This window comes from Myotis nattereri, assembly GCF_964212035.1.
Source record: "Myotis nattereri genome assembly, chromosome: 2".
NCBI lineage: Eukaryota > Metazoa > Chordata > Mammalia > Chiroptera > Vespertilionidae > Myotis > Myotis nattereri.
Genome location: NC_138076.1, coordinates 191,496,988 through 191,524,493, shown reverse-complemented (window position 1 = coordinate 191,524,493; position 27,506 = coordinate 191,496,988). Strand labels below are relative to the sequence as shown.

Here is a 27,506-nt window from a genome sequence, read left to right as displayed (position 1 = left end):
TTTGTTACAGACTGTTTACAATGCTTTAAAAGCCTGTTTTACCTTGAAAACCCCCTGAACAGATTTTGTATGTTTCCCATGTGAGTTCATGTCTTTCCTCTTTCACCTCACCCCAAAAACCCCAAACACGAAAAATATAACTCATCCTTAGAGTTGCTCAAATTATGTGTGATGTTTGATCAAGTTCAAGAAAAGTGAAGTTGAAGGTTTCGCCTCTGGGTGACCTTTCAGAGAACATCTTGATTGATACAGAAATGAAATTTGGCATGTCTGTGCCTGCCCTTAGCAAATTCACCAGGAAACTAGGATGTATGCTTAAACAGAAATATTCCAAATGCCCTATTTGCTGGAAGAGGATATCTCAGGGAAGGTGTAGCGATTCCCTTCGGAAATTACAAAAATATGTATATAATCATTTAAAATTGAAACTTCCTACCACAACCACCAAACTTTCCAGGGTATGAACAGAAGAAAAACTTGACTTTGGTTATAGGTCCGGGGGACTCCCCTGCTTCCCTTTGCATATTTGATGAAATAGAAAATGTTAGAGAACTGTCTTTCCAAAACATAAACCCCTGTGCTTTATTTTAATCTGTGATTTTTCTTTCACTCCTGATTTCTGTTTTCACAATGGCATTTGACTGATCTTCCTCCCCACCCTCCACCCCCCTACCTATTTTTAGACCCGGTGTGTCCCACTTTGCTTTGCCCAGTTAAACCACAGAAACTAACGGAAGTTATGTTCAGTGTGTATGGCCTGCAACTCAAACCAGTGGATATGCAGATCTAAGATGCAAATTGTACTGCTCTTCTGGCCTATTCGAGGGTTGGTTTCTTGCCATTGTTGGCCATGTTTTAACTTCAAACAAATGATAATCTTTTCCATCCCATCCAGTTGTGTTTTTTTTTAATATATTTTATTATTTTATTGATTTTTTACAGAGAGAAAGGGAGAGGAATAGAGAGTTAGAAACATCGATCAGCTGCCTCCTGCACACCCCCCACTGGGGATGTGCCCGTAACCAAGGTACATGCCCTTGACAGGAATCGAACCCAGGACCCTTCAGTCCACAGGCCGATGCTCTATCCACTGAGCCAAACCAGTGCTGGCGACATCCAGTTGTTTTAATTGATCTAACAAACACTGCCTGTTTGAATTTAAACGGCGGATCTGCCGAAGCCCCCTCCCCTTTCCTTGTCTTTTGCGTAAGTGTTTTCAGTTAGATAGTCGTTTTCTTAAATACAGATGATTCTTTGAATCTCTGAAACAGTTCAGAAGAAAAGGAAACATTGCTTCTAGATAGAAAATGAAGGGACAGGAGGCTGTTAGCTTTACAGATAATTCCTTGCTATGAAGAAAAAAAATTAAACATTGGATATATATTCTGACTGGTTGTTGTATAATGAGATTGGTAGACAATAGCAAAGTCTTGCTCGTAGATTGATCGAACTAAATCTGGAATTTATAGTCCATCACTTTGTGCTCACCTCTCATTGGGTCTGAGTACAGGATCATACTTGGATTAGACTATTGCCAGAAAAGAGGAAACGTGGTTTTAATGTATTGGTGGCATCATTATGTGACTTGGAAAGTCATTTTTGAGAGTAGTCTGTAAAGCCATTCTCTAGGTCAGGGGTGGGAAGTGTTCAGCCCATGGGCCGTGTAAGGCCTTTGAAATCATTTGGTCTAGCTCTTCTAAGGCATTAGGGGTGAGTTAATTAAATGTTTGACCAAATATAGCAGGCTCATTTTTAAGTTGATAATTTTGTATGGCCCGAGAATGATGTTATAAATATCCCAATGGCCCTGGCAGAAAAAAGGTTCCCCACCCCTGCTCTAGGACATACTTTTATCATTTTCTCCGCCTTGCCTCCCCTCTTCACTTGAACAAAACCACTAGTACAGAGAGGAAAAAATGGGCACCCATTGATGCAAGTCCAAAGGAAAAGCCCGATTTTAAACCTTTCCAGAGTTTTGTTATAAATCCCAAAAACTGGAGCTCTGAAATGCCGCAGAATAGTGTCTCTGGAGGGGGTGGGCGGGATTGCTTGGCATGTGCTCCGATGCCCTCAGTCCCTTTTGCTCCTCTCCCTGAGTTCACACCTCATTCCAAGCGTTCACTGTCTTTCCCCCTCCCCTCTTCCTGCCTTTGTTTTTAACAGCAAGAGCGAATTTCATACACACCACCCGAGAGCCCGGTGCCCAGTTACGCTTCCTCGACTCCACTTCATGTTCCAGTGCCCAGAGCGCTCAGGATGGAGGAAGACTCGATCCGCCTGCCCGCGCACCTGCGTGAGTGTTGCGCCCGGGGCGGGGACAGACAGAGGGACAGCCATCCAGAGGGACGCGGGGTCAGAATGATGGACCACGTGGAGCTGAGGGGCAGGGCTTCAAGCTGGAGAGGGGCAAGCTGAGCGTGATTTCACATGACTTCACCCCTTCCCCAGAATGGCTTTCAAAACCTCGAGACTCCTGTCCCGTGCTTCTCTGTTCGGCTCTATGATGTGTTACCCAAACATCTGGGAACGGGCACTAGATATGGCAGAGTCCACTCACTCTCCTAAAAGGCGAGATGAATTTTGGGGGACAGTTAGTCTGTCTTTCTAAATTCACACTAACTCCCCTTTAATATTTTGTTCGGCTTTAAGTTTTGCTCAACTTCTGAGTCAGATTCTCTCCCTGCTTTGCTTTTGAAGCTGTGAGCTGCTCTTCCTGGCTTCACAGCCCCCCGCTCCTGCCTTTCCCATGCTGGTTGCTCTTCTTTCCTGGATCTTATGTGCCTGGACATGGCTTCTCTCCCCTCCACTCTTCTCCCCTCTCTTCCCTCTCTAGTGCCTGCATTACCTCCTTAGCTTCAGCCAGTTTGCGGCATTTCCCCCAGTCATCTCCCAAACTGTCTCTCCCCCGGCCTCTGCCACCTCCCCTGTCTGAATCTTCAGCTGCAGCTTGGCAGGGCACCGGGGCCAACACACTTGTGCTGCTGGGCCCGGCTCCAGGCAGCCGACACCTGTCATTTCCTTTTTTGTCTTTCCTGTGCGGCCACCCAGCCCAGATACAATGTGATGGGGGCAGCTGGGGAGAATGAATCACCTGATTCCCACCCTGGTCACGGTGTCCAAGAAAATGCCAGGTTCTCTGGCTTAAACGTTATCCTGAGGGCACAAGTCCAGGTTATGGAGGACACTGGGGGTCACCTTGGCCCTGTCCGAGTTAGTTCCTAATAACTTACATGGTGGCTCGATTGTGCCCGCCATCGCTTTCTGGCAGGGTGCTGCTCCCCAGGTTATTCTCCTCTTGTTCCATCCGTCCTGAGGAGCCCGAAGGTTGCCTGCTGAAGGTGGAGAACAATAGGGGACGGAGGACACGGGTTTCTCTTTTCTCTTCCTGTGATAATTCAGGGAATCAGGTGACTGTGGTGCTGGGAGGTGCTGGGGGGAACATTGCTGGCAACCCCTTCTCCCCCACAGTAAGGATGGGTGCCAGGCTTGTGGACCGTGAGGATTGGGGACCACAAGGATTCTCCCCCTCCTCCAGCTTGCTGTGCCCATCACTGTTTACAGAGTTGCTACATGTTAGGGTCAGCACATTCCCCCTTCACTTAGGCAAGGAGGGAAAGGCCTAGCTCCACTCTACCATCCTCTCCACAATGCACCTTCACAGACCAGACTGGGACTGTACAGGCGCCAAAGTCATGGCTGCAGGCACTGTTGTTCTTGGTAAACTGAGTGCTTTGGCACCATGGCAGCAGACAGGGTTGCAAAAGAAACCACAGCCAGGTAATAGCATCTTTTCCTCCACAAGCTGCCCTGTGAATACTCACTTCAGGATGGAACATACTCGTGCCATGCAGGCCAAACACTCCTTCTACCAAATCTCATTCCCTTCTTCATTCCACTAATAATTATTGATTACCGGCACTGTACCAAGGACCTTCTGGGTGCTGGGGATACAGAAACGAACAAAGCAGACCACGCTCTTTGCCAGGTGCAGGGAGAAAAGAATTATGAACATTTGTCCCAAACGGGCTGCTGTTTCTTTTGTAGCTTTTTATTCCTGTACTTTGACACATTTCTCCAAGGAGGCCCTAATTCCTGGTTGGTTTCTGGATGCCCTTGCATATGTCAGCTCTTTGACCATAGAACTGCCTCTCCATAGGAAGTTATGGTAAAACAAAACAAACACACCAAACTGGCAGTCAAGAGACCTTAATTCCTAACTAGTTCTGCTGTTACACCAGCTGTTTGACTGTGAGTCAGTGATTGTAACATCCACTTTTCCTATCATACCCATTGTGACCAGACAAGAGAATGTCAGCCAGCCCTCTTCCAGATATTATGATTCTCACCTAAGGAATCATTCTCCCTTTGTGAACTGTTTTTTCCACCAACACTTAACTTTTTTCGGGAGTAGACAGTTTTCTTAGTGAGCCACAGCTTACCACTGTTTGGCCAGGCTCTACTGTGGTAATCACACAATCACAGGATCACAATAACTCACAGTACCCGTCACTGTGTGCAGTCCTTTATGTAAATTATCTTGTTTAATTCTCACAGTAATCCTTGTAAGGTCAATATTCTTTTTATATCCGTGTCACACATGAGGAATTTAGGGCTTAGAGAACTGAAGCAACTTGACAAGGTCACACAGTTCGTAAGAGATAAAGTCAGGATTCAAACTCAATTCTGTCTGACTCCAAAGCTTACATTCTTATCTGTTATGTTACCATGTGTGTTTAATAAATATTCTTTGGATGGACGGATGGATGAATTAATTCAGGGTTTCCACTTAATCATTATTTACTAATGTGGCCGTAGCATTGGTTTATGGCTAGAATCTGTTCTTAGGATCAGATGGTTAGATTCTGTAGTCTAGTAATCAGTTAGACCATAGAATCTAACAGTCTGTTCGGAGTGATTCAGTATTCTAACTGAGGACTATGGTCAATCAGTTATTGAATGGTTTGCTCCATTAGGTGGGTGGGTAGGTGGCAGGTGGGTGGATGGATCCCCCACATAGATAATTATGAGATATTGGACTGTATCATATTGCTGCCAACCTTAGAATAGATTTACTTGTTCGAGTATGGATTTGGTCAGGTGATGATTTTGCCTCAATGCCTACTCTCAGGCAGCCCGACTTCAGGGGCCTCCTTGTCAGTCTGCATGAGCCACATTGTGATACCATTAGTTCTGACATCTGGAATGAATCCTCTGAAAGTGGAGGTTCCCAGGCTTTTGTTGTTTGTCCGCAGCTGGGGCTTTCCACACGAGGCTGCAATGCCCTCCTCCCTCTCCCGTTCCAGGACTCCGCTGCCCATCATGCTGTTTGAGAAACATCTCCTGTAGCCCCTAGGAGGGTTGAGGCCATGCTGTATACTGAGAGATGCATCCCAGCTGAGTTTCCGAACCTAAAAGAAAATAAATATTCTAACAAGGGAGTTGGGTTATTGCTGTTTTAATCTGGGATTCCAGACAATTCCCAGTGGAATGCTCATGGAAAGTACGGGGAAGAATCTGGAAGCCAAGACAGCAGCAGGACATTTATGGTATTACGAGGTTGAAAGCATTTTTAGCTGCTTGTTTTAAAGAGATACTCACCAGGCTGGTGTGCCTCAAAGTGGCTTCTTTTCATCATTTATCCCCATTGATCTATAGATAAGCCCTCTTTCTTAACTTTTTCTTTTTCTCCTTTCATTCTTAAATCAATATATATCCTTTCCTGGTTGGAAGGAGGGCAGGGATCATAGTATTTAAGATTCTCTTACTGAGGGTTTCTCCCCGTTTTGTTCTGCAAACACAGGGCTGTCCTCAAACTGAAGACACAGCGTGACAGATTAGCAAGCATTGAGAAGTAGAAAGCAATGCCTCTCCTTTTTATTTGCCTGTGACAAATGGAGCCCAGTGTTAAGTGGTGACTGTAGAGGCCTTGAAAGGGGCAGCCAGGGGCATCTGGGCCTAGGAAAGGGCTGGAGAGCCAAGGGGAGAAGGGCCAGCCCCGTGCCGTCCTGGGCTGGCTTCCTCACGCCCCAAACCTGCAGGTGGGTGCCCTTCAACAGCCCCCCGGCAGGTACCTGGACCTTCCCCGTTCCATCAGGAGAGCGAACACACACATGTTTACTGAGAAGGTAGGAAGAGCTTCATTGTTTTCTTCTTCTTCCATAAAGGGTGCTGAATTTTTTTTTTTAAACTTGAGGATAGATGACTTGAGGTAGAACAGTTAAGGAGAGTAAAACAAAAAGTCCCATTCTTTAAAGGGGGCATAAGCCTTCTATCACATCTTGAAAACACTTAAAAGGGCCAAAGACCCTCCGAGTTCCTTGACAAGATCACTCTCGATTTTCTAGGCAGTGAAGGGCTGTGGCTTGGAGCAAGAGGTGCCGTTTTCTAATTCTTACAAGGGCCCTCATGATGTGAGGGAGAGACTTTTTCTCATTTGTCTGCCCAGAGAGCACTTTTTTCTAAATTCATGGAGCAATGAGCACTGAGGGCACAGCACAAGGTGCCTCATGAGGTGGTGCCAGCCCTGTGACACACTTGGCCTCAAACAGTGGTTCAGGGCTGCCCCTCTGATCACAATTAGTGTAGTTCAGCTCGATGGGGCAGAATCTAAATAAATAAATGCGTTTTCTTTATTCTAAATTCCTTGTCCATCATCATTTCGCATTCAGTTGCTATAATTGCATCTAATCACATAAACGCCATTTGCCCAAAGACTTTGCATCCTGTGATGCCAATTTGGCCTTCTAAAATCCCTGTGAATTGGTATTTAAAAACCGTAACCTAGGAGTCATTCATCATATTTAATAGGGTTACGGTTTATGATGCTGCGGGTTAATAAATAGCCGTAATAGCCATTGGGAGTTTTCTAGTCAGAACACCAGAAATAGTCCCTTGGCTCTATTGCCTTTCCTTGTGAATCTTTTAAAATTCTTACATTGCTACTCCTACTTGTGTGTGTTTAATAATTTAATTTAATGCCTTCCTCTGGAAACGGTACCTCTCTGCTGCTCACCCACTTGGCGATTTTGCATTCTCAGCAGACTACCCGAGTTGAAGACAGTCACGTGACAGACGAAGCTATATTAGAACCAGGGTGGTAAAAAGAGATGCAACGTCTCTCATTTCTAATCAGCTACAGCAACCAACACTTTTATATGCTTTCACGTTATTTTTGTTCCCAATGAAGAGGCCAGAATGGAAATCCAGTATAATCATAGTGAATATTTTATATTGTTGTAAGTAACAGAATTCATTCACATATACTATCTCATTTAATCAAGCAACATTCCCTGAAGTAGATGTTATTAACTCCGTTTAATTGATGAGATGACTGTGGCTCAGATAGGTCCTAATTCACACAGCACGTGAGGAATCTAATGCGATTTCCAAAGTCACCATTTGGCTTTCTTAGGAGAAAACACAATGGCAGAGTCTCATGGGCCTGAAAGTACTTCCGACTATGGGAGTCTGGGCAGCCCTGGGTGCAGAGATGGGAGTAGCTAGGGCTCTAGCGATGCACTTGACCAGTGATTGGTGCTGACCTTCCAACAGGCTGCCTTTCATCAGGAACACGAGCCTGGTACTATGGATAATTCATTCTAACTTTGCTCACCCACTTCTACTGCTCCTCCCTCTTTACTCTCTTGTGAGCTCAGGCTGAAGTTCAATTGATCTCTGCAACCAAAGGGACAGAGCTGGTCGTGAAGGCCCCAGAGGGCCAGCACTGGGAATGGGGCTCAACCAGGTAGCCCCATTTCTCTGGCATTTCACCAGGGATGGCATCCTGGGAGCAGGACCCATTTTTCTTTCCTTCTTGCCAAGTGAAAATGCTTGGTGATAATATAATGAACAACATAAACTGATGAACAAAAACAGATCCAGAGACAGAGAAGCATCAATCAGACTGTCAAACCTCAGAGGGAAGGTAGGGGAGGGTGGGGGTAAGGGAGAGAGAGCAGCCAAAGGACTTATATACAACCATATAGGCCTAACCAGTGGACACAGACAACAGGGGGGTGAGGGCATGAGTGGGGGGGTAGGGGGTAACGTGGGGATAAGGACACATGTGTAATAACATAATCAATATAAAATAAATAAAAAAATAAAATAAAATAAAAACTGCTTGGTGATAGGAAGGACTTAGGTTCGGACAGACCTGGGCGGGCTTGATTCCAGGGCCACCTCTCTGTATTAGAGATTATTGAACCTCGCTAAGACTCGGGTTTCTTGCAAGTGTCAGAGCTATAACACCTAGCACAGTGCCTGGCAGACAGTGGCCGGTAACTCACTAGAACTCAATTTGTTTCCCAAGCTGGTAAATAGCCTCTTTAGGGGGTGGCTTCTACCATTTTCAAGGGCCAAGAGAAGCATGTATGTCCTTGTTTGTTTCATTAAAGGGCCTAGGGTTCTGTGTACACAGCATTGAGACTGATTTCCCTAATTCACCGTGAAAATCGGCTTCATTTTATAACCACTCCATATGGTTTCTAGGAGCCCAGTTCTGCTCTGGGGCCCTCCATCCCAGGGCCTTTTCTACCCACCCCATGTCGGTACCCTTCTCTGGAACTGTTTTCCCCATGGCCTCGCCTGATCTGTAAGTCTCCTTCCTCAGCCTCTCCCACTCTCTTCTGAGACCCTCCCCCTGCCTGTCCTTTGTCATTATCAGTGTTCCAAAAACAGCCTCGCCTCACACAGCTGCCTGTGACGTGCAGTGACATCACCAGCAGAGTTGAGGCAAGGACATGGGGAAGAATATTTCATTCTCAGGATCTTGACGAAGCAGTAATGACTTCTCACAGAGATGGCCAGCCATCAGCATTTTGTATTTTGTTCCCCTCAAGCCTTCCTTTGGGGGCCTTCACTTTTTTACATTCAAATCCTTAAAGGCTGTCTAGTCCTCCAAAAGCCCATGTGGCTGCACCAGGGCCCCGGTCAGCTGCTTCCAACAGCGTGGAGAGAAAAAACAGCCCACAGCAGACCAGCCAGGATGCTTTGGAAGGGAAATTTCCTTTTTGGGTTTGCTGTCTGAAAGAATTTCCGATGCAGGCAGACGTTAATTCCTAGCTCCGTGCTTCCTGATAAGGAAGCAGCTTCAATAAATGCAGCTATTTTTAGATGTCTTTTTTTTTTTTTTAAGAAATATATAACCAGAGGTCTATTGACCTTTCTTTCACTTCACGTTTCATACTGTGTTCTGTGCACATTTAAGGCCGCTCTTCCTGCAGAAGCTCTGACAAAGGGCTTTGACTGGGGTGGGGAGCCGTGGGAGGAGGGCTGTCAGTGTCCTTACGATGCTGAAGTCGATGTTTGGAAGCTGTTGGCAATTGATTGTTCCAATCGGGTGCAGTGAGTTATTGATGTGAGCCCAGGGATGCCCAGCTCTATTCTGGACCCAATATTGAAAGTTTATGACAGACCCAGCAAGAGAGCCATTTAAAAATAAAAGCCTGTGAGAACCCGTTCATCCTATGAATAGAGACTTGAACAACAGGAAAATAAGAAAGGACATTTTCATTTCTCCTGTCTCCTCTCAACCCTCTCCCGTTGGATTTCCCCAACCATCAGTACCTGTGAGGTCTTTCTCTCGGCATATTAGGGTTCTGCAGAATGAGAGGTGCCTGCCCATAAGCTCCGTGGTCGGCCTTATCTGTATCTACAAAATCCTACTGGCAAGCGTCATGAAGATTCAGTGCGATGTTGGCTTGAACTCTGCTTTCCGAAGCTACTCCCCGCCTCCTCTTTATTGTCTCAGAGCATTGATGGGGCTGAGTTTATACAAATATGGTAAAGTTTCCATCCTCAAATAATAGATATTTTCTCCCATTTTGCTTCATGCCCGAGTTAAACCTCATCAGTAGCTCAGACTCTTGGAGTTTCTAACAGGAATGACTTTGACCGTTTTGTCCTTATGCTTTTCCGGAGGTGGTTGTTACCAATGTTACTGATTTCACTGTTGCCTGGACATTGCGTCTGTGTTTTAGGGGTTCTTTTCTCTGGTCTCTTCTGAAGCAAGATAGAGCAGGATTTGAGGGATTTAAACCGTCCCTGGCCACATGCTGACTGTAAATTCCCCAAAATAATTAGTCACCCTCCCCTGATACTTACAGCTTCCATCGTGAGTAGGTGGATTAAACCCCATTCTTTTGAAATTAGACTCTATTTCTGTTTCCTCTAGATCACGGCTAGAAATAGCCTCAAATGGGGCTCTAAGATTTCAGTAATAGAAATGCAGATTGCAGATATGGATACTGGATAAAGAGCTGTGGATGCGTGCTGGGAACAGATTGGACGTCTGGAAGGGAGAGTCTAACCGTGAGGGCTGTGCAGGGAACACGCTAGTTCTCCCATCCAGCTGGGGCCAAGTTCTCTACTCTGGGGATGGGGCAGTAACGAAAATGGTTCCCTGAGGAGGGTAAAGGTTTGTGAGGAGAGATGTCACAACCATTTAAAAAAAAGTATCTAGATGAGTGTTGAAGGGTGTGGAATGACAGCATCTTAAGGGGTATCAGTCAGTTTATGTAGCTCTACTTTAGAGGTATCAGTGCCAGGAATTAATTACCCATTTGTTTTCCAGGAGTGGCTTATCTTTGCAAATGAGTTTCTTTTTTTGTCATCATAGCCCACCTGCCAGTTCACAGGAGCTGTGCTCTTCCTGAGGAGCCATTCCCAGGCCAACTGTGTGTCAGACACCACTCTAGATTCTAGAGAATCTCTGGTACAGTAATGTGTGGAATAAGTGAGCATTGTCATTACTATTCATTGAGTGCTTTGCAGTGCCAGGAACTTTATACATATTATTGCGAAGAGCCACTAACACTGCAAAGTGGATATTAGATCTGTTTTATATCTGAGGATCAATGGCAAATCCCTTGCCAGAGACACACGGAGGGAAAGTGGAGGAGCCACAATTGGAATCCAGATCTCTATGTAGAACCCAGCGCTGTTTGCACTTCACCTTGTTGCTTCTTGAAAGTCTTAGAAACCAAAGGAAATTCTTTCTTTCCAGCTGTTGGTTAGTAGGAGAAAAGCCAAGCCAACAGGTGGGGTTTTTTTTCTTCATTTCTTTCCCCCCCACTTATTTATTGGATTTTCTTTTTTAATTTAAGCAACATTTATGTAAACTAAGGACACATGTTAACTGAAAGACCAAAGGGATAAAATCAGAGACATAAACAGTTATATTTTGAACTTAGAGGGAGATAAATTTTAAAATTCAGTCCTCTATGCAGACTGTTATCTGCAACGTATTTTCAGGTATTTGTATACATTCTGAAGTGTTAGAAAAGAAAATTAAATGAAGTAAAAAGAGGCCCCCGAGGTCCACGATTTCCCATCTTTTTATAAGAGATGATCTACCTCCCAGATCATTATTATACAGTAATACTGAAAGGTGACGTGCTCGAATAGAGATTATATTACTTGGTTCACAAATGAAAGCATTTCACTTTCTAATACGCTTTGTTAATCTGACCTGCTTCGAAAGATTGTCTGATATTCTTGTGCCTTTGTTTACCCACCTGATGTATAGGCTGGGAAAGTCTGCTCCAGGAGAGCAGAGCAGGGAGTGCACTTGTCTGGGGGTCCACCCTCTCTGAGTGTTGGCCCAGCATGGGTACCCCAAATAACGGGGCCACCCCGAATGGTTCATTCTTTCTCCCCGGGCTGTAGTATGCTCATGTTTGTAAAGCCAAGCAGCCCAAGCACATGATTCTCTAGGTTCTTCGAAGCTCCACCACTTTATTGTTCTCTAATTCCAGAAGAGAAATCCAAGGGAGATTAGCAGGGAAGCATTATCTCTAAATGCTAAGAATCATGATCATTCACTTGATTTCAAGCGCTCAACATCAGCTTTTAGTGCAGATGGAGGTATTTCAGTGACACAGGAAATTGTCATCTGTGACAATGCCTCCCTACAAGGAAATTCAGTGCCTACTGCTGTTGGGCACTTCCCTATGCAGCCCATGATTGGGATCAGGTACAGAGTCAGCTCCTGGGCCTTGCCTGTCTTCTGAAGGCAGTCCTGGCCAATCATCTCTCTCACCGGTTCCTAGGACCTCACGGCCAAACCCTAGGCCTGCTCCCCTGTTCTCATAGTCCCCCTTCCAGCCTGAGACTCGCCTGCGCGTTGCCCCTTTGCCCAGTGCATTATGCACAGGTGTGGCTTCTGGCAACTACCTTCTTGACCCCAACTCTAGGATTTGTGGGAATCCCCTCTGCAACTTGAGGCACATTGGCCTTTCCTGTAACCTGTAAAAATGACAGTCTGCATTTTGCTCCCTCTCTAGACGGTTTCCGCGGGGTTTCAGGCTTTACCGAGCCAGCTGATCTGCACGGAGAGGCCACGCCATCCTCCAGCTGGCACCATGGCACATGCACAATTAATACTGCGTTCACTAATTATGGGGGGGGGGAGCACCCAGTTGGCAAGGATTGAAGGCTTTCAGCTTCTAAAGTGAAGGCTTTGATGCTGAGCTTTCAAGTACATTTCCACCTGCCCAGCCAACAGAGAATCTGTGACTCTCATGCCATCCCCTGGGCATGGAAACTCACACCCAAGAAACTATTTCTAAACAGAGGCCCCGAACTAGTTACTCGAGTCACCTACTCATGGCCACAGGCTGTGAAAAGGGGGTGTGGGGTGAGGGAGAAAAGAATTGTCCGAAGCAGCAGCGATTCGTGAACAGAGCTGAGGAGGGCTTTTATTTTGCCTCCGAAAGTAGCTCTTGGGTCACCCACGTCAGGAACTCTTTGTAGAGAAACAAAGATGACCTTGGTTTACCTTCTCCTTCCTCCCCAGATGCCTTACTTCAGGAAGGAGCCCTAAGAACTGCAAGTTCACAAACCTGTTATTCTGATGGGTTGGGAGGTTCGACGGTCTTGGGCCTGTTTTCCTACTAGATGTGAATAAAGTAGGGGAGAGAACTCTCTCCTTTCCTTTCCATTCTGATTCCTTCCGCACAGTTGTTCTCACAGAACTGAACTCCCTCCCACACTTACTCTTTTCACTTCTCGTGTGAAGTAGTACTGAAGCCGCCTCACGAAACCCCCGCCCTGCACACAGTTCTTCTTCCCTTATCGGCAACTCCGTCAAGCATTCTGTGCGGGGCTCGGGCTGACCTTAACATTTGACCACGTTTCAGTTATTTACCCAGATATGTTGGGTTTACTTAAAGGTCTTTTAGGAACACAAACGTAGAAATTCCCTAAGAGAGCTATTTCTCACTTGAGAGTCAGGGGTTAGAAACTTTCATTCTCTGATCATTTGGAGAGGAACTTCAGAGACCTACAAACATCTAAACAGATGCAATATTTGTTTGGCCCTTGCCAAAGGAAATTGTTTTCCTTTTGATTCTTCAGCAAAGAAAAATGTTGCTTCAGATGAATCCAAATGAGAGAGAGAAAGAGAGGAGTGAGTTTTGGATTGTCTCAGAGCTGTTATGCCAGAATCTGCTTCACGGAGCTTCTGTGATGATTCCTGCCACCCAGAGTGATCCAGGGAAAGAGCGTGAAGAAATACAACTGAGTATTGTAGCCTGGGCCTTGCACATCCAGCTGTGTAGCAACCTCATGGCTGGTACTTCTTTGTTTGCTGAAGGAGCATTGAGATTCAGAAAGTGTTTGGCTTCTAAACTTCTATTGTCCTGAAGGCACTACCCTGGGGCCCAGGACAGAGGGCTGGGGTTTTCTGGTATTTCACTGTTAACATGTTAAGCACCCAGCCTGTTTTGTCTTCCAGACGGAAAGTACAGTGTCAAGTCACTGGTGACTGACAGGGCACTTAATGTGTTAAGATACATTCCTGCCCTAGCCAGTTTGGCTCAGTAGACAGTGTTGGCCTGTGGACTGTAGGATTCTGGGTTCGATTCTGGTCAAAGGCAGGTACCTTGGTTGCAGGCTCCTCCCGGGCCCGGGTCCTGGTCAGGGCTCATGTAGGAGGTAACCAATCAATACGTTTCTTTCACATTGATATTTCTCTCTGTCTTTCCCTCTCTCTTCCACTCTCTAAAAATCAATGGAAAAAAATATTCTTGGGTGAGGATTAAGAAAAAAAAAGATACATTCCTTTTGGACCAGGCATTAGTTCTACCTAGGTCTACTTTTAAGAGTAAAGCATTATGATAACATCTCATGCCTTAGATAAAGATTATCAATACCTTATGTTCCTGATATCTTAATGAAAATTATTTTAGCAAATCTCTTGAAATGGAAGAACCATGGCCAGCAGAGAAGGTCAAGGGGAGAGGGGAGAGTTGGAAATAAGCTTTATAATTTTGCTTGCGGCTGGCCTTCTCCACGAAGGAGACAGACATAAGATTAGATGGAAATTCCAGGCCCCTGGATTTAGACAAAACATTGTGAACTGGGACCTCTGAGACCAGGATGAGTAATCTCACACTTATCATGCCTGGCCCTTGGCCTCAGGACGTCGCTAGCATTCGTATCGGCCTGATAAAGTTGGACCTCCTTCGAGCACACTGCCAACTTGAGAATGTGCAAACCTCGTGTATTTCCTTGAGAGGAATAGTGAATTGGGGTGGTGGGGTGTGTGTGTATAAATCTGAATTCTTAAATTAAGCCTTTTAACCATCGTCTGGGGTGACTAAATGTGTGATCGCAATGCCAAGACTATGCAGGTGTATCAGGGTCCCTTGAACCCAAGCCTCAGGTTGAAGTGGGCAGGAGAATCGTGACTTGTGTGGAACTTAGAGGAGCTAGCCAGAGGTGAGTGGTTTAGATGAGGAGTGGGTGTGTGGAATTGGGGAGAAAGATCTCTCGTGGCTCTCCATCTGGAGTAATAACTTCCTTTATTGAGTGCTGATAGTAGGCACTTTTCACATGTATTATGTCATTTAATCCTCACGACACTCCTGTGAACCACATTTTATTATCCTCACTTTACTGATGAAAAGTCAGGTTGAAAGAGGATAAGGAGCTGGGCCAAAGCCACAGAGCTGGTAGGTGGTGGACCAGGTCCGTCAGACTCTCCACCTTTCCTCCCCAAAGAAGCCCAACTGCTCCCTAGACCATTCTCTTTGAGAGCGTGAAAAACAATGTTGGGCCCCTCTCCGAGACCCAGTTATGGTTGGAGCCTCATAAATTTTAGAAAAATAGAATAACTCATTAAAATAAAATTATAAATCCACTGCACAGAAAAGATCTACCAAACCCCATACCTCAGAGTTAATGTATTCAGATTTCAGCGAACTATATGATTCTCGCTAGTCCCTTAACTGTCGCTGTGTTTCCTGGTCAATAATATCCCTTACAGAGTTCAGGCACATGAATAGTGTAATAAGATCAGATTCTATCGCTCTGCCCTTCTAGTGCAGTCTAATTGCAGGGGGGAAATCCAGGGCCGTCTTAGTTCCTCATCTATCTGTGTCTCTCTTTCTCCGTCTCTTGCTCGATGGTTTGAAGTTCAGTGCCACTGCCTCTTTTTGTGCATGAGGTCTCTATGTTGTTTCTTTCTCACAGCTCTTTTTTTTTAAATGAAGTGATTTGAAATGGAAAATCAAAGACTCAACTGAGTCTAGCAGTTTCCTGCTAATGCCTGTCTGCTAAGAAGCTTCATAAAATACTACATATTATTATTCATTTCAGCACAGCTGCTTGGGGCTCTCACCACTTAATCATTCACAATATGTCTGAGAGATTAATTTTTATAAGGCTTTGGTTGGAGATATTTTCTTCCCCTTCCATATTTTACTTAAAATCCTCACTGGGGAAGTTTGTTTTGAGAAAAAAAAATATCTACCACTCTTGATGCAAGGTAATTTGGTAATATATGTGCTTTAGGAACTTATAATAGGCTATTTTATTTTTGTGCACCCTTTTCATTTGAGATAGGGTAGCCTTTCTACCAGAAATCTCAATTGTGTGGAAGGGTTTGAGGGAGAACAAGAATTGGTGCCTTGTGCTGAAGTGCCATGTGATGGCTATGGGGTACCTGTGTGTGTGTGAGTGTGTGTATGTGCGTGCACACACACACACACGTGCACACACATGTGATATAGGGAAGTCTACAGATATGCCTATTTTTAAAAATTGGTTTTAGAGCGAAGGAAACATCAATTTGTTGTTCCACTTATTTATGCATTCATAGGTTGCTTCTTTTTTTAAATAGTAATGATGACCATGATTTTTAAAGTATATATATTTTTATTGATTTCATAGAGGAAGGAAGAGGGAGAGAGAGACAGGATCGTCAATGATGAGAGAGAACCACTGATTGGCTGCCTCCTACACACCCCCCCACCGGGCATTGGGGCCACAACCCAGACATGTACTCTGACTGGGAATTGAATTGTGACCTCCTGACTCATGGGTCAAGGCTCAACCACTGAGCCATGCCAGCCCTGGTTGCTTCTTGTATGCGCCCTGACCAGAGATCTAATCCACAGCCTTGTATCAGGATGATGCTCTAACCAACTGAGCTACCCGGCCAGGGCCCAGATATGCCTATTTCTTGATGAAAATTACAGATACAAATTCCTTCTTGGAGAGTTAAAGCTCTTGGTGTAACACAGGATGTGAGGAGGGTGAGGGCACAGGAGAATGAAGAGGGAGGAAGAGGTGGGCCAGGGTCAGGCTCAGTGGGTCCCCACCCGCTGGGTGAGAGCCCAACTGTTTATCCCGACATCCCAGCAGCCCCAGAAGACCAGGGGTGTTTTCAGGACTCAGCTGCCAAAGTTTTTTGAAACAGCTCTGCTCAAAGGCATATGCTGGGCTCACTTCTGAGGGAAATTTCCTTTTTGGGGAAGTTGAAGCAAAGGAATTTCCTGTGTGGGCAGACAGAGCTTCCTGACTTGAAGGCTTCTTGGAAGGGAAACAGTTTCATAATGAAATGACAAATTAAAGACATACCAGCCGGGTTCACTTCAAAACAGCTATTGAGAGTGCAGGCAAAGCCCTATTATACTCCCTCACAGAATAAAAATAAATCCCATCCTGACAGGTTTCTGTATGCTGGGTTATATCCACCCCGCCCCCCCCCCCCAGCACCTTCCTCCCACCCCCACCATTAGCTGCCACCATCTCTCTCTAACAGCCCCCGGAGCAGCCAGCAAAGAGGCTCGGAGCACTGCTCCTGCTGCCTTTCTTTGTGGCTTCACCCATCCCTGACCTACACAGACGCCTTACAGGTTTTGTTACAGCCCCATGCTGCCAAGACTCAGAAATGACCTCTTTCCTTCCCCCTTCGACACAAAGCAATGATTGAAGATGTCTTCAGCAATGGGGTAAAAAAAAAAATGCAGCCATTTCCTCAGGCTGGCCTTTAAAATCTTGTAGGCAGTAAATGTAAGTGCTATTCTGTGCTGAGAGCTGAGTCTGAAGTCTCTGCGTTGTTGAAGGAAATAAGGGTCTGTGCTGGGCCGAGGCACTTACACCTGAACATATTTTCGAAGGCTCAGTAGCCTGCCTTGGGAAAAAATTGACATGAAGATGCCTTGTGAACTAAATTCATTTTTTCATGGAGTAGATTAGGAGAAGGAATGATGGTCAGTTGTTAGTTAGGCAAGGCTAGTGAAGTAGAAAAGACACAGGTTTTAGAATGGGATGTTTAAGTTCATGTGCCAGCTCTGGCGATATGCAGCTAGCTGTGTAACCTTGGACACATCTTTCAATGTCTCGGCCTTTTTCTCTCTAAAATGGGCATAGAAATACCTTTTACACATTGTTAAGAAGATTTCTAAAACACTTTGTAAACTCCTGAAACCTTCGCCAAATAGCCCTTGCTCATTAGCCAATATTGGTGTCTTTGGGGATTGAAATAATAATTAGATTAAACATCAGAATTGTAGAATTTCTAGATTAATTTAGCGAATAGTTATTAGAGGTTTTCTATGTGTGCAATATACTTGGGCTCTGTGGAGGGAAATGAACGAAGTGTGACGTTTGGAGCGGCCACATGGTAGAGCAGAAAGAACCTTGGACTTGGAGTCAGGAGGCCAGGGTTCAATCCCAGCTGTCACTCAGGAGCTCTGTGGCTTGGGGTGAACTGTTTAAGCTTTATGAGTCTCATCTGCCCATCTGGAAAATGACTTTAATAAGGTCTACCTAACTCTGGTATTATATAATCAATTAAGAGGCCCCTGCCATTTACAGTTGTTCATAGGATTTATTCTGAAGAATAGGAAGAAGTACTTACTGTATAGTGGCCTGTCTGATGAAGAAACTTATGTCAAAAAGCTAGACATTTCCTGATGTAAACAGGGAAAATTGGTGCTTGCCAGCTGTGTCAGCTATAGCAATTTGGTTTGGGGTATTTCTGAGTGAATGCTGACTTGAAAAAAACTAGGATCATGGGTTGAACATGACAGTTTCCTCAAGACAGCTTGTCTTGGGGCTTTGGTTTAACCTTCTTCTGGCTGCTCTAGGGGACCCTCAGTTTCCAAATGACTGTTCATGTAAGGCATTCCCATTTGGAGGTCCTTCTTTAAGTAGTCGCCCAGGATAGAGGCCACAGTGTTGACCGGTCCTGCCAGTGTAGCTAGGAACGCAAAGATGAGTCAGGTAGAAACTCAGTCTAAGAAAGCAAAAACTCAGTTAATATCATATTCACAAAACCATTATTTACTGACCATCTACATATCTAAAACTTACAAGGACATGGTTTATATCTCCATAGAAAGCACATTTTTTCCTAATTCTGTGTTTGCTTGTGTTAACTTTTCTCCGTACAAAGTAAGCTTTTCGTGTATGCCCCATTAAGGCCAAAGTTTGTATGTGCTGATAGGGAGTTTTTGGACCGCCACATTATTCTCCCCTATTATTCAGTTGGTGTGAGTAAAGGACTGTTACTCATTTTGCCTCAAAACAGTCTTCTCAGCAGCCATTTCTGATTTGAGGAAACTGAGGCACTGGAGAAACTAGAGACCATGTATAAAATCACATCCCAAGCCCTGAGTGAAAACAGCCGACACTTGTTGGGTGTGCCCTGTGTGTTACAAGTCTGGGAGTAGGTGATAGTATCTTTGCTTTACAGGTACAGAAGCCAGGGCTCTGAAATGTTCGGTAACTTGCTTAAGACCACAGAACTGGTTGGTAGCAGAACCAGAGTCAGTACCCAGGTCTGTCTGCTCTGGAATCTGTGTTCTTTACCCCTTCAGTGCATCCCATCTCTGTTGTTGATTGTAAGTAAACGAGCCTCAGTGCTTAGAAGGGAAGCAAATCCATACCAGGTCCCTGAAAAGACACAAAACTAACCTAGTTGAGATACACTTGTAATGGCAACAAAGCCTGAAGCTTTCCATTGTGGGGAATAATACACCTGGGCAATAAACTGCCCCAACATTGTCCTGCCCCTTTTCTCTAGAAAAGCCCATTCTGGTTCATTCTAGGGCCAACTTGGCCTAGAACTCCACTGGCCATCTCTGCCACATCTTACAGGATAGGACAGAAATCTGGCCATATTTCAGATAGGTAAGGTAAGTGACCCCCCCCCCCCCCCCCCCAGATCGCATTCTTTCCCATGTGACATTCCTTAGAAATATCATTTGTGGCTGCCTGGGTTTGTTCTGAAGAAAATCCAAATCTTGTTCTATTCAGCCATTATGCTCAAAGCTAGGAATGCAAAGATGAATCAGGTAGGAACTCAGTCTAAGAAAGCAAAAACTCAGTTAATATCATATTCACAAAACCATTATTTACTGAGCATCTAAACACGTAAAACTTATAAGACATGTTTTATATCTCCATAGAAAGTACATTTTTTTCTTGATTCTATGTTTGCTTGTATTTACTTTTCTCTGTACAAATAAGCTTTTTGTGTATGCCGTATTAAGTCCAAAGTTTTTATCTCCAGCTTATTTGACTACAGTGTACATAGCTCTGGAATTAATTTCTCCTTCTCATTCCCAGCATTAACCTTATTTTCTTATCCAAAGAATATAGACTTTCAAAACTATTTTTCAATACAGGCCAAGATTTATTTAAATTCACTTGTATTTAAAACACAGACAGCATCCAAGAGGAAATCTGAGAAAAAAAATAATTTTGATGGTATGTAATTATAAAAGACTCACAGTACTAAGTTATTCTTTGGCATATGTAGCAAAACACTGTATAGGTGTCATTTTGAGTTCATGGTAAGGGGAGAAACGGTGCCATTTGTCCTGTAGAGAAATGTAATTTCTCATTTTAATCTTTCATTGGCCTCTAGCAGCCAGTGGGGTCTTTTTCAAAAATTCTTTTTCTTCATTATTTCAGATTCCCTATCTGGGCTCATGGTACAAAAAAAGGAAAGCACCCATTGAAATGCTGTGGCCAAAGCTACACTTTAATCTACTCGTTTGCTCCTCTGGCGAGGAAGTGAGGGGATGTGGAAGAGGTGGACTGACGTCATTGTTGTTTAGTTTGGTTGGAAGGGAGAAGAAGAGATGTGGAGGAGGGTTTGGACTGAGAGCTGGTGTGCACTCACCTGCTTCTTAATCCTGTGTTTCCTTGGGTACTTTTCTTACCTGGCACTCTGGGCAGCAATGCCAGGGAAGAACACGTTAGAAGGCGGATATTAGCAGAGATGTTTCAGGAGCTGAAGAGGTGCCAAAGGGAGCAAGATGACTGATAGGTGGATGAAATTCAATATCCTTTCTGTTCAATCTTAAACAAAAGGAAGTTGCTACTTATTAAGTTTGCATTGTATCTCCTTTTCAGTATTCCATGCTCTTCAAACATAAGTGCAAAACAACAATAACAACAACTCATTGGGCCTGGAAGGAGGTTGCCAGGCCTTGGATGTTGGGAGTTGGCGGTATCTTCCCACGTGCGAACAGTTTCACTGTGCCGCTGCCAAGACCCCATGTGACTGAGGCCACAGCCCAGGTTTAACTCGGGGTGTGCAGAGAAAGGAAGCTCCGCCCCCTTGGCTCACCTCACGCTGTTGGATGCAGAGTTGCCTCTGCCCATCTTAAAAACCACCAGAGAACTTTATGTCTATGTGGTCGAGACCCATCTTGAAGTCTGAGGCTTCTGAACATAAACATACAATTCCAGCCTCCTTTCCATGGCTCCTGGGAATTCCTAACAGGGAGGGTCATATCTAGCCACTGTCAACCGGAGGCTAGACCAGTGATGGCGAACCTTTTGAGCTCGGCGTGTCAGCATTTTGAAAAACCCTAACTTAACTCTGGTGCCGTGTCACATATAGAAATTTTTTGATATTTGCAACCATAGTAAAACAAAGATTTATATTTTTTATATCTATTTTATATATTTAAATGCCATGTAACAAAGAAAAATCAACCAAAAAAAATGAGTTCGCGTGTCACCCCTGACACGCGTGTCATAGGTTCGCCATCACTGGGCTAGACCATAGTCCCGTCTCCTCCTCCCCCCGCCCCCTCGCCCCTCCCCCCCCAGCCTTCGAATAACCCTAGGATTTAGGGGAAATTAAAACAGACCTTCTTCTAGACAGGTATCAAGTTCTCATGCACAAATGTAGCTTTGTTGACTTGAGAGAAAGAAAGCCTTTAGACTTCTGTGAATAAGGAATGAGGAATGGCTGTTATCACGCCCCACGCCCCTCCACGATCCAGTGAACCAGCATAAAACCCAGAGTGATTCTGACGTGTTTCAACTGATGACCAACATGACATCTATTTGTTTCCCCCATTAGAGACAGATTGTGACAGAATGCTGTCAACCTGCCACATATAGGAACTCCAATTTCTGGAAATGTAGTGGACTTTATGGGGACTAATAGCGAGTAATGCTTTCACATTGCATAACTCACAGTAATGAGCTAGATGCTGTGTAAATAGTGCATTGCAGATAATCAATAAGTGTTAGGTAGTAAGTCCAATGGCATCCCCATTCCGATTTTACTTTTGGTTCTCTGTCAAGTAATGTAACAACCAAGTTCATAATTCTAACCTAGGGACAACGCTCTATGTGCACTTTATTGCTTTAGACTCTTAAGACATGCGTTCCTTACTTCCCTGATTGTCTCCCAAGGATTTATATTTTTAATGACATTTCAGAGTTAAACTGCAGATACTTTAGAGCTAAATGCTAGCAGAGGCGAACTTTAAGCTGGTGGGAGTTGAAGGTTGAGACATCCTTCTAAGAGTCAAGATGAGATACTGTGTGTCTGGACTGGTGGCAGGTTTGTAAGTTACCAGAGTGATCTCCATAGTAACAGATCAACATGGCCAGTGAGAGCTCTGCACTCAGAGCTTTAGGTTCCCATGAGAAAATAGGTTTTCACAGCAAACAGAGGGGAAGAAGTGAAGGATGCATGCTGCCCGTCCTTGTAGAGTTCTGGTTGTGAAGTCAGTTCGTAAGCCTATTTAAGCACCTGGGTTCCTCTGAGTAAACCAAGATTCTTCAGAGAATGCATGGTGTTTTCTTGAATGTCAACTAAACTCACACACAAGGTTTAAAGAGGCTTTCACAGCAAAGAACTAACTATTGCAGTGGAAGGAGAATGAGATTTGGAGTTAGGAAGTCATATCCAGCTTTGACACTTCCTTGCAGGTCCCTATATAGTCTCAAATCCCCACCAGTTCCATAAGTCAACCATCCAATTATATGGAAAGCCCCTGATATCATACATTGGCAGTGAAAAGGTAGCTGATTAAATATAATCAGTGTGCCGACCTCATCACCATCAAAGGCGTTAATGGTGTTGTGATCCTGTGTATTGAAAACTTTCAAACACCTGAAACTAAGGAGATGGGATTCAGCGCTATGGAAGGCTAATCTCTGAAATGTAACAACCAAAATCTGGAGGCTGGGCAGCCAACAGAAGAACTCATTTTCCTGGAGCCGTGGATACAAAGTCTATTAGTTTGAAGAAAGTAATCAGCAGTCAAGAGGACATTTGTGAGTTGGGGGGAACAGGTCATGTAACTTGGTAATTTCGTGAGCCTCTTCCCTGGGGAATTTTATAACTCCGCGATCAGAGGTGTCAGAGGAGTGAAGATAGTTTGCCGGGGTTAGGTCTGTGCTCAGGGCTGCGCTTGAGTACACTCTGAAGTGAGGTTCTTGGTCGCCCAGACCTCAGAGTGACTGGGTGATGGGAGAATCGGGTGCTGGTTTCTGTTGTCTACATTTACAGGGACCCGTTTCCCCCACAAAGGAAATGTCTTTTCTGAGGAATTTATTTCTCAGGCTGTGGGGGAATTAAACCCAGTGTGAGTCAAGGAAGTAACTGATTGCATATTTCCTGTGAAGGGCAACTGTGGACATGATAGAGACTAAAGCAAGCCAGCTGCTCCTTTCTACCCTGAGTCAGAATATTTCTTTACCGCATTTTGCAAGATTAAAAAGAAAAACCAATAATGGCAGTTTAAACTTCTGTTGTGATCCTCTCTGGTTTATCTTTAGCCAACAAAAGTCTAAACTGTTTATTTTAGAATCATAATGTTGGAAGATCTTCAGATAGCCCACATCATAATGCCGCTTCTAAGATTGGTTTTGGGAAGGCCCATGATCAGGACTTAAGTGAAAAATCTTGATTTTGTCTTATTTCCCTTGTAACTTCTTTGTCTTAAGTTTACTTTGTAGACATAAGAAGAATTTTTTAGTTCAGGAAGAGCTGAAAGAGCCATATACATAAATATACATCTGTATTTTTTAAAATAAAAGATTTTTTTGCCCAACAATCAGTTATTCTTGAAACTGTTTCAGTTGAAAGTGGAATGGTTCTTGAAGAGGTATCAGAATGGGTGAGATGGAGAGTTAGTGAGAATTTGAGAGCGTGGCTTTATTATTGTGCAACCCCAGTTCCAGGGCATTAGCATCGCCTGTGTTCAAATGGAAGCATGCATTATTGTATTGTAATCTGCTAGTTTATATTTTTGATTCTGCTTGTTACGAAGAGATACTTGATACTTATGAGTCCTTTTAAAGGAGACTATATCTAGATTATCCAGAGAAGCTGATATTTGAGGCACTTTTTTTATGCTCTGGCCAGTAGGGCTTTCAGGAATAGGTTCTGGTAGAAAAAGAGAGCAATGGAAGAAAACAGAGCATGTATTTATAAGGAGCATATGTCATTCCCTTCAAAACACAAACAAATAAACCGAAAAACAAACCAACAAAACAGACTCTCAGACCTCTTCCCCAGGTCTGGGGGGGAAATCCCATCAGTGCCAGGTTTCTCTGGGGCCCCCTCCCCCATGACTTCAAGAGAGCAGGACGGGCAGAGGCTGCCACACAAATGAGGGCAGACCTGGAGCCGGAGGCTGAGGACCTTTTGGGGAGAGAGCAGGACACCACTGCAAGGCGAAGGAAGAAGTTGGCAGATCTCAAAAAGGGGAGGAAAAGGAGAGGTGTTTCGTTTGTTTTGTTTTTGCTTTTAATGAAAGTTGGGGAGTAAATGAGAAAGGAGGCCGAGCTGGGAAGGTGCTGGGGGGTTTCATGTGTCCGGGGCTGAGAGAGCTTCTTCCTGGCCCACAGACTGCCTGGCTCTCATCTGGATTTGAAGGGTGGCCCACCCTCCTAGGGAACTATACAGAGACCCTGCGTTTTAACCATCCAAGAGAGTTTGGATTAGAACATAGCCTGCTTGTGCAGAACTCAGAAAGTCAAGGGCTGGATTAGGCCAGACTACGGACTCCCCACTTTCCTGTCATTCACGTGTCCGGCACACCTGCTTGTCCTAGGCCCCGTGTGGATGTGAAATTGCAGGGTTAATCCACATCTTAGAATGTGTGTCCCAAAACTTTGTTGATACCTGAGCATGCCTCACCCTCCACCCCCCAAAAGTAAATAAATGGTCTTTAGATGTCCATTCTCTCAAAAAGCCTACATAACTCATCATCTGTCTGAAGTATAGTTCTGGTAGACTTGTTTCAACTAACCGCCTTTTCTATCAGAATATATCTGGCAAAACACGTGCCCAGATTCCAGCCACAGTTCACCATGGAGCACTTTATAACCACCGCCCTGGCCCTTGAAAGAACTTGGAAGAAAATGAACAACTAGGAACTTGCTAACTAGCCCCTGAATGAGGGAGGGTGCCTCTTTAGACAGCCCCCAGGAATTCTCAATTATGCAACAGAGGAAAATGACCCTTTGGGGACAGGTTCCAGGAGCTCTGTGTATAAATACAGGATCTCTGCAGATCTGGGCATGGCTGGATGCCTTCATTGTATGCTGCATCTCTAATTCTCTACCCATATGTGGTCTCCACCTTGCATGAGGCCTTGCACCAGAGGGCAGTTGGTTTTCTCAAATCAAAAGTATGGTTTGAGAGTTTGGCTGGGCATGACTGAGAGTGGAGGAAAATGGGATCGGAAACAGCAAAGCCGTTGTGCCCAGCACTGAGGGCTGTACCGGGGATGGTGGCTGCGGAGCAGGTGGTAGAAGCTGGGCAGCCGGTACCACCCAGCACTCTCCTTCACGCAGGTTCTAATCCTAGAAAGTGAGCTAAAGAGGAAAACGTAGCCGTTCATGACAGACATTTACCAAACTAATTTTGTGGCAAGCCCTGTGAGGAGGGCCGGCGTTATCCTATGAATAAAATATAGATACTGCTCTCTTTATTACTTATTAAAATGTCTTTATGTAAGTTTGTGTTCACTTCTTCAGCACATAGGAACTGGGCCCCTACCATGTGCCGGGTAGATGCTAGCTAGGCTCTGTGGAAACCGTGCTGAATAAGAACAGACATTCTCCCTGTTAATTCGTGGAAATTACAGTCTAGGGGGTAAGCGCCCACCCCACCAGATGCGTACAGAAGACACTGTCTACCTTTGATCGAGCATTAAGATGAAATAACTTGCCAAAGAATAAATACCAACATATACTAGCAATAATAAAATATCTCTGTTTGGGGCTTGGGGGGTTAACTGGCAGATTTTTATAAATGTTAGGTCTCAGTTCAGATGGCCTCGTGGGGAGATGGGCATGCTTATTTGTTCCTGACACAGCTGGTCTCTTCAAACCTTCAGCAGCTCACACAAGAATCATTCCTTTATAGAACACTTTGGCAATACAGGTAAAAAACCTAATACAGTTTTGCTCATTGGCTCAGTAATTCCTTTTCTAGAACCCATTGCTAAGAAACAATCTTAGGTACTGACAGAGATTCTTGCACATGGATGTGCCAAGGAGTCAGGAGCCCACAACAGGAATCAGTTAAATCCATGAGGGCAAGTCATTGTGCTTGAATATTATTCAACAATTAAAAATCATGTTTTTGAAATGCTCAGCTTATATCATTGAAAAGGCAGGATACACATCTCTTTTCCTCAAAATAACCCAATTTTTGTAAGCCGTAAAAATAGACCAGAAGGAAGTACAAGAAAAAATAGTTATTGTGATTATCTCTAGATGAAAGGATTGTGGGTAGAAGTGTTTTTCTCTTTCGTTACTGTAATTTTCTAGTTTTGTCTAGGATTATTTTTGTCTGTAGGGGCCTATGAAATAGTGGTCACTTCTGTCCCCAGTTGGCTACCTGTCACCTAGATTTATTGTGTTAAAATGCAAACCTGGGCATATGTTTTTCATTGTCCCCCCTTCCCCCTTAAAGCCCCTCAGAACCTTCCCGCTGAATGAAGGATAAATGCAGCAGCCCGCAGGGTCCTGCAGACTCTGGGTCCCTCTCACCCCTGCAGCTTCTCTCCTCTTTGCTTTCTGTCCTTCAGCCACTCAGGGCCTTTTTCGGATCCCTGTATAGATCACATTCTCTCTCATCTTCCTTTTGGCTGCAGCACTCATCGCTATGCTGAGCCCTTTCCCGGGCCCAGCACACCCCCTAACTTAACAAATGCATTTAATATAATTCCAATCCGTTCTTTGAGGCCTTAGTTTAAGTCACTTGCACTGGGATTCAGCAAGGACTCACCAGCATCCCAATGTGCTTCCAACATACTCTCAACTTCCCTTCTCAAGACCTGGGTTTCCCATCTGTCCTCACCACTGTACCACAAGCTCCATCAGGGCTGGGACTGAGCCACATCAATCACCACGTATCCCCCAGAACACAGCACAGGGTTCAGCTCACGTAGATGGTTCTGAAGTATGAATGAGTGAATGGGTGAATCTCATCCAAGAGGACTGGAACTCCTGTTCTCATGGCAAGCCATGCCCAACAACAGACAATGCACAGGCTTTGGAGCCCTACAGACCTGAATGTCACAAAGTCTCAGCTTCCTTATCCCCTAGAGGGCTAATCGAAGGCCTGCTGTATACCGTTGTTGTGAGTTTACATGAGTTATTGCTTACCACGCGCCTAGAAGAGTGGCGCATGGCAGGCACTCAGTGAATGATACTGTCATCCTAGGCTGCCCACAGTGCTCAGCCACAAAGCCAGGCCTGGCACACACCTGTTTTCAACATGATCTTGTCTACTGTAAGTCATGTGAGGAGAGGTTCCCCCAGAAGAAATGTTTTTCCAGAAAATGAGACCTGGTTGGGCAGCATTTTGTCTTCACCATCTTAGAATCCTGGGGCCCAGCACAGTGCCTGACACTCGATGTGTGTGTGCTGAATTGGACCAGAACCAGATGGAGCCTCTGAGTGACACCTATGTGTCCACCTGCTGCCTTCTCATGGGTGTG

The 27,506-nt window shown here is 44.7% G+C and overlaps 1 protein-coding gene across 1 annotated transcript in view; it reads left to right on the top strand.

Annotated features, from left to right (window-relative positions):
- Positions 1 to 27,506, top strand: part of ETV6 (ETS variant transcription factor 6) — a gene marked incomplete at its 5' end in the record, with an annotated part of 224,386 nt that overhangs the window by 84,951 nt on the left and 111,929 nt on the right. Inside the window, one exon of the mRNA XM_081084471.1 lies at positions 2,164 to 2,293. Within this exon, the coding sequence (XP_080940597.1) occupies positions 2,164 to 2,293 (130 nt within the window). The remainder of the gene's footprint in view (positions 1 to 2,163; positions 2,294 to 27,506) is intronic.